Source organism: Acanthopagrus latus, chromosome 11 (genome assembly GCF_904848185.1).
Source record: "Acanthopagrus latus isolate v.2019 chromosome 11, fAcaLat1.1, whole genome shotgun sequence".
Lineage (NCBI taxonomy): Eukaryota > Metazoa > Chordata > Actinopteri > Spariformes > Sparidae > Acanthopagrus > Acanthopagrus latus.
In genome coordinates, this window is record NC_051049.1 from 16,785,713 (window position 1) to 16,793,894 (window position 8,182).

An 8,182-nucleotide genomic window follows, 5' to 3' on the forward strand; every position below is an offset into this window, starting at 1 on the left:
TATGGACGCTTTCGATCATCTACGGGGATTGCATGAAACTCTTGGAAAGATGCCGGGCGCCAACGTCTCCAAGTCACAGCGCGAAGACAATGAGACCAAGAATTCATGTGGTGGATCTGTGTCAGTTGGTTTTCCCATAACCATGATGATCACTGGCATGGTGGGCAACACTTTAGCTCTTATTCTGGTATATATCTCGTACAGAAAGAAGGAAAATAAAAGGAAAAAGTCGTTTTTGCTTTGCATTGGCTCGCTGGCGCTAACTGACCTGTTTGGACAGCTTTTGACGAGTCCCATAGTGATATCAGTCTACCGAGCTGGTATGAAGTGGCAGCACATCGACTCGTCTGGCAATCTGTGCGCTTTCTTCGGGGTGTGCATGACAACCTTTGGCCTGTGCGCCCTCTTCTTGGCCAGTGCCATGGCAATCGAAAGGGCTATGGCGATAACAAACCCGCACTGGTACTCCAGTCACATGAAGACAAGTGTGACAAAGCAGACTTTGGCTGTCATATGGTGTCTGGTGTTGCTGTTTGCCCTGCTGCCCATCGCGGGGGTCGGGGAATACAAGCAGCAGTGGCCCGGGACCTGGTGCTTCATCAGCATAGGGGAAAGAAAAGTCCGCGGCAATATGTTTTTCGCCATCACTTTCGCCGGACTTGGGATTTTCTCTCTGCTTGTCACGCTTTCCTGCAATGTAGTGACGATCCGGGGCTTGATTATCCGCTGCAAAACAAAGTCTGGCACGTCTCAGTCTTCAAAACATTGGGAACGTCTCACAACGGAGACCGTCATTCAGCTGTTAGGAATTATGTGCGTCCTGCTTATATGCTGGTCTCCTCTGCTGGTACGTTTGTTTGCTTAAAGGCGACTGAAGCCTTTATTTCTTACAGTACATAGCCATTGATCTTTGGATTAATAGGATTTTTTTATTTTTTTGTCATAGTGTCATACTGTAAAAGCCCATGTACTGATATGATAAAGTGTCCAGAGTCATAATACACATGGTTTTACTGTCATATGCCTGTCACAAACACGTCTGTGTATCTCTGCTTCATCTCCTGGACAGCAAATGGAAGCAAGAGCAGGCACTTGGTTATCCCAATCACTCATTCAATCAGTCTCTCTCTCTCTCTCTCTCTCTCTCTCTCTCTCTCTCTCTCTCTCTCACACACACACACACACACACACACGCACGCACGCACGCACACACACACACACACACACACACACACACACACACACACACACACACACACACATATTTGCAAGGCACATAAATTCTGTCCTGTATGATTTTCTTTGAAATGCTGCTGTCATTTTCCATTAAGGAGCAATCTACTTAGCCAGGTCCTGTTCGGGGGTCTGCTCAGTGTGCTATGAGGTCATGCGTTGTCAGTCACATATTTAATAGTCCCACCAGGGATATTAATAGAAGCCACAGCATTGAGGCCAGAGAGTGAGTATACTATAGTGTGAACATGATGTTTTTCTCCCAGTGGTTTGATGCAGTTGCTGCTCAAGATTGTCTGTCAGTCTCATAAATTAAGTGTAAAGGAGTCTACCCACAAAATCTATTCTCTTTCAGCTAACAAGTGCACATATAACATAATGAGGGGCCTAGAAATAGTTTTAATTCATCTAATATCTGACCATTTAATGTCTGAATTATTATTTCTAGATGAAATTGGCCTATATCCAGATAAAACCTGAATACTTTAAATTTGATGCTAGAAAAACCATTAATTTATAAATGATATCATAATTTCAATGAAACATACATACTAAGGCCAGAAAAAAAGAATATGCCCTTTGTCGCAAAAGTTTACTGAAGTGGACAGATATTTTTTTAGCCACTTAGGAATAATGACTTTAAGCAGACCTTGGGGTTTAGGTCACCTTACCCAACTGAATAATAGAATACATGTAAGTATTCCATGTTAACGTCAGGTTGACATGATACATATGGAAGACAGTGAATTTTGACTACGCCATAACATAAACCCAACAAAGTCTATGTCAACTTCAGTATTCTGCGTCATATTGATATTGGCATTAGACATTACCCCACCTCACAACAAACATTCAATCAAAAAATCAGTGTCAAACTACATTGGTGGCTAGCTGGACTTGTACTGAAATTGTTAAAAATACAGTTTCATAATACAGCACAAACCCTTGACATGCCTCTGTTGGTTCAAACAGCCTCTGCCTTCCCCCCTCCTCAGGTTCTGATGGTGAACATGATCTACACCCAGGTTTCCTCTCATCGGTGCAATTTAACAGCCCCCCTCAGTCAGACCACAGGACCAGAAGACCATTTCGACTGTAACTTTTTCCTGACGGCGATCCGCTTGGCCTCCCTCAACCAGATCCTGGACCCGTGGGTGTACCTGCTCTTCAGGGAGATCCTCTTGCGCAAGTTCTGCATCGTGGCTAACGCAGTGTCCAACTGCTCCTTAGATGATCGGAAGGAGACCCAGACTGCACTGGATGCCCTTAACAAGCAGAACCATGACGACAACATCATCCATAAACCACAAAGTAGCTAGGCTTTGACAGGGAGTTCTTTCTTGTGACTTTGACGCCAGGATGGATGGAATGGATACACTATTGTCTTGGAATTATTGTGGAAAAACAAGGAGAGTTGTATCCATGTCATCCACAAAAGGAATTTCTGCAGGAGGAGACAAGACAGACCTCAGCTGCACTGATAATAGGAGCCAGCTGAGTCTGCTTTGGGTGCAATTGTTTTGCTGAGGCCACACTGAAAATCACCTAACCAGCATGTGGATGCATGACCTGGTCACACTATCTACATTTGGCTGCCAGGAACTTTCTCATTGCTTGTTTTCACTTTTGATAACATCTCCCAGTCCCAAGAATTGAATATGGGTGACTCTGTGGTGACTCATATGAAAGTGGTGCATCTCTTGCTAAACTGAGTCATTGCTTTCAACAACTTGAAGCCATAATCCAACTAAAGGACAAATCGTTTTTGTGAATGTTTGAAAATTAAAAAAGAAACTGTAAACAGCTTATGAATAGTTTTAAATAGCTTTTCCATATCTTTCAAGAAATGTAAAATATTTGTTTAAGGATTGATAGTCATTCAGAAGAAAATGCAAATCCTAAACTGGAGCCAATTGTTGATTGCAAGATATTTATTAGTGTATGTCGCCTATAAGTTGATGTAAATTTTATGAAATACGATATGTCATGTTCCTCGGCCAGTGGCCAGGACTAAGAAATGTGAAGTTACTTTGCTGACACCTTTCCTCTTGAATATGAATGCACTGGTAAACTTAGATTTGTAAATATTTTCTCAGCAATTTTCTTTGCAGAATAACTTTGGAAAAGGAATTTATTTGTGGCATTCAACAGAGATAACAAATGACAAGGTGGTCGGATACTGCAGTTACAGGGCTGTAGCCATCATTGGAAAATTCCTGCCTGTTTCACTGGATTAAAGCTATTATTGTTTTGTAATTGCACAATGTGTAAGGACCAGTGTACTCTGATTGAGCCAAGTCTTTTTGGAGAGAAAAAAGTAAATAGAGAGAGGGGTGCTCTTTAGATACGAGGCTGATGATAGAATGGTGTAAAGACATGTCCAAACTGTCCAAAACACCTTTTTATTTGAGCTACACGAATCATCATTTGGTAATACCCAGGGCTGTGAGCGAAATAATTCATGATAAAACGATAAAAAATACTCCGTGAATACATTTTTTACCTTAGCAAATAAGTCAAGTTTAATTTTAGAGCACATTTAAAAGCAACAAACGCTGACCAAAGTGCTTTACAAGAAGATTACATAAAACATAGGAACTGACAAATAAAAACACAAGAATTAAAGTAAGATACATATAGTTGAATAGATACAAAATTATAATACGGAAAATTACAAAATCAAACAAAGTATTTGAAAGCATACATAAAAAAACAAATGTAAAATAACCAAATGAAAACACTGGAAAATGTAAAAGTGTAGGGAGGTGGACAGAGAGTCTATAACCACAACTGTGATAGTTTACAAAAAGAACGATTGCACTTAATTTACATTTTTTAGTTTCATGGTAGGCGGCAACCAGAGTTAAGGTGTGATACCGAAATGTAGAGGCATATGAAAATTGGTATTTAATTTGAAAATGTCAAGATTATTGTCTATAATGGGATATTGTGACAGTCCTATTAATAACCATCTCCACAGTCTCATACATCTTTACAGATGAATTTCAAAAAGTTGGAACTTTGGAGCAAACAAAACACAAAAATATCCAAAATTATTTTTTTTTAAAAGTTTTTTGCCTCATTTAGAGCTGCTTGTGTGCTGTGACTTCACAAGCTGGCCTTAAAAATGTCTACAGGGTGTTTTGTCCATGTTTATTAGCCACATGAATCCATGCATTATTTTTTGTGGTGACGCGTCCAGTCATGTTGAACATGTCCCTCCATCATTTTTGTCTTTATTGTCCAAAACCTATCCTTGTAGCGCTGATGCTACCTCTAATCAGAAGTAAATGTAAATGTACGGTGCAATTTACTCAGAGGTCTCAGGTGAGTGAGGTGGTTTGGTGTTGTTATACGTTGTCATGTGTAGCACCATCTCACTGGTTACATGCCGTAAATGTATCTAAAGAGGTCTGTCGAAGTCCTATCTGACACGTTTGCTCTCATGGTAACCTTCAGTGGGACAATTTCTCACCTCGACATCACAACTCTGCCTTCTCGAAACATCGGCGAACAAGATTCGATTCACTCCGCCTTGCCTGTTCATGCCTTTGCCTTTCGAACGTGAGGAGCTCAGTGATATGAGCCCATGTGACAGATGGTTATTTACAGTTTCCATGCAACATGACTGTGAAGCCAGTCTGCCTTAGAAGGAAACAAGCATAATTATACATGATTATTCTGGAGCTCATTGTACAGCGAGGTTTCCAGACTCTACTTCACTTGTGACAACACTAATATATTCCTCAACAAGTAATCTGTTTCGTAAAGAGCTACCACGCTGATGTGAGGTGGGTTCATTTTAATGAACGGCGCACTAATTGAGCTTGTGGCGCTGCATTATGAGCCCTCATTCTGAGCATATGTTCACCTTGTGCAAGAGTTAATATACACTTTAAAAGTAACATCTGGGGTTTAATCTGCGCGTTTACAGCAATGATTACATTTATTCTCATGTTGTAGTGGGATTTACGATTGATTCAATTCAGCTTCTACTTGAATCTGCATCGTGTAATTATCTCAGTGCTCTGTCCAGGAGACTCTGAAGCAACCTGCTCTTTTGAGAGCAAAATAATTCGACAGTGGAATATGCCCTTGGTGCTATTCCTCTCCAAGGTCCTATATCCCCCCAACCCCCACAGTGGAAAAGGAAACGGCAGAATAATAATTAATTCTCTGTAAACAGACAACACCAGACATTTCAACTGTCCTTCATGGACCCATAAAGCCTGCAGTGTTTACAGGAAGTGCTTTCTGTGATTCACAGTATACCCTCATGAATTATGAATGTTCATTACAACCATGGGAGCCATGAAAGTACTCCACATGATGTAATGACAGTGATAGTTGGTAGTTGATAGTTTGGCCTTATTAAGAGGTGTGTCAGAGTCTAGTTGACTTTGCTCTGCAATCATTGCCACGTTAAGTTCAAAATTACTCTTTAGCCTCTTTTAGAAATGACACTCGTGCTTCAATTGTTGGGTTTGCTCAAGTCTTTGAATGATGTTCATCTGTCTAAGGAGTCGTCTCTTTCAGCAGGCACTAACAAATGAGAGTACTGCTCCGGCTACGGAGGGAGTGTACAATTACATAATGATTTGAAACAGGCTTTATGAGGGCCGGAGAATCCGGTTATGCCAGCTGGCTCCATCTCTCTCACTCAAGTCACTAATGTATGGAAGTGATTTACTGATTGCCTCGTGAGCTGAGGAGTCACCTGATGTCTCATGATCTTGAGGCAAAACACGTTTGTTTCAGCAATGTTTAAGCATTTTGATATTTAGCATTTTACAGTTTTTCGTCCACAGTGCTGTCCTTGGAAATCTTACAGTTGGTGCTTTCAGTATCCCTTCGAGCACAGAAATAGGCATTCTTGTCTTTATAACATCTTTATCACCAAACTGTTCCAATATCAACCTAAGCCAAGCCCAGACACATTTTTGAGGCCCACACACTGCGTGGAATGATGATGCAGATGGCCAGATGTCAGCAAAGAGTGAACCAAATAAAACAGAATTGGCCACAAATCTGAGCCACGGTTAATTTATATTCTGGTGAGCTGGATCTGAACCAGGCTTGGGCAGATCCGGCAAACAGAAGTGGGCCGTCGAGGTGCCGTCATTAAACGCGGTACGTGGACTGGATGAACATGTCTGGCACAAATTTGCTGTCTTTGATGCAGAAAAACAGAAAAGCATTCTATTTCCTGTAAACTTCTGGTGCTGGATAAGGTCACTCATTGAGCCAGAAGGACACTCTGAGCTCAACCATTGTACATGTCTGGATATATTTCCAAGATTACTTGAATTATCATAAATCTATTTGTGTCTAGCTGAGGTAATTGAATGAACCCCATGAAACCACTGTCCCCAAGCACTCCATAATAACTGCTTTCTGTAATTTGAACAACATATGTAGGCTGACAGAGGATTACGGGTGCCTATGATTGTGAATTGCAGCATTGACTCTGCCAAGGACAAATGCCAAATCTGGCAATTTAAATCAAAGTGAAAACAAATTTGTGTATCCGCCCCGGGGATTCAGAACCTCTCCGACATTTAATTCTTCCATGGCCCACCCAGCAACCTTTTACCATCATCCTGCTCACAAACAAACAAACAGAACCGGTAAATATTAAAGGAGTAGAGAAAGTCAGCAGTTTGCCAGTGAGCAGGTGTGCTTTCTAGAAAGAACTGGAAAAGATTTCTGATGAAATCACAGACTGGCCCAGCTAGTTAACATGTGAGCAGTTCACTGATACGTGCTGATCTTGTGCTGCCATTCACAGCTGCCAAGAATAGTTTCCTCGTCAAGCGTCAGTGATGTGAAACTGTCATCGTATGCATTTTCAAAACTGAAAACCATTGAAGGCTAGATAAATCAAACACCTCAGTATCATCAACCCAGCAGGTACAACAGGTGTCTCTGAAGTATGTTCAAAGGGCACATGTTGGTGTCACATGTGCATACAGTGGATGGGAACAGGTTTGGCTCACCAGCCACAGCTCCTCTGATGAATGTAAATGGATAACAGATGTCTATCAGATGTTCGTTCTCTTATCTTTTTTTTCACATAATGCCTCCGCTTCAGAATGTTCAACCGCAACTCTGTGCAGCTCTGTGACACAATTCTCAGATGAGGGCTAACTTTCACACAGCTACTGTGTCCTTATCAGTGCTCTGTCTCTTTTCACTGTGTGTTCTCCTGAGGAATGGTGTTAGTGTTGCAACCTTTTGGAGTTTTGCATTTTGACGTATCTGTCATAGATAGGTTCATGTAAAATGAAATGAGATAGGGTGAAAAGAAAAATATCTACCTACCTGTCAAAGTGTCCTTTTGGTACTTTATGTCTTTGTCCTCTGTTTGACTTCTGTCAGTTCAACATTGCAATGCACTTTTTGATTCATTCTATCGCAGTGCTGTTGGCTTCTGTGTTGGTGTTACGTTGTAATTCTATTAAAGGACATGAACATAATTTTTAAATCCGTGTTGGGCTTTTGTGGCTGCTGAGGCATGTTTTCTTGTTGAATATTTATACATTGTACTAATCAATTGAAGACTGATACAAATGGACAGAACAGTGTTTTGTGATTGGTGCGCAACCTGAATGAACTCTGGCTAGGCTGAGCTAAGCAGCATATTTTGAAAAAGGGATGTGGGGTTTTATTGTCAGATTCCACAGTACACCGGAACTGGAAACAGAAGCAAACAAAAAGATGAATTAAAAACAATAATGATCATTATTAGCTTTTACTTTTGCCTTTTATTTTTTCTCATATATATAAAATCCTCAAAAAATAGAGGAATCAGAGGCATTCTTAAAGAAAAGACATGAAATACATTTTGTAAGCTCAGTGTGAAATTTTAGACATTATTTTACATCCAGTTGAGTCTTGTTTTATGTGTTGAAACTGCCATGACAGTGTGATTGAAAAAAAGACATTAAAC

The 8,182-nt window shown here is 40.6% G+C and overlaps 1 protein-coding gene across 3 annotated transcripts in view; it reads left to right on the forward strand.

Moving 5' to 3' along the window:
• ptger3 (prostaglandin E receptor 3 (subtype EP3)) overlaps positions 1–7,717 on the forward strand; it is a 9,041-nt gene extending 1,324 nt beyond the window's left edge. Inside the window, exons 3-4 of one of the 3 annotated variants that reach the window (XR_005077858.1) lie at positions 1,332–1,459; positions 2,229–2,366. Coding sequence is in view for 1 of the 3 variants with exons in the window: in XM_037115385.1 (XP_036971280.1) it covers positions 1–847; positions 2,229–2,552 (1,171 nt within the window). In the remaining 2 variants the exon portion in view is untranslated. Of the gene's footprint in view, positions 848–1,331; positions 1,460–2,228 lie in introns of all 3 variants that reach the window. The other 2 variants (XM_037115385.1, XR_005077857.1) reach the window with 2 other exon arrangements.
• Positions 7,718–8,182: the final 465 nt, after the last annotated feature.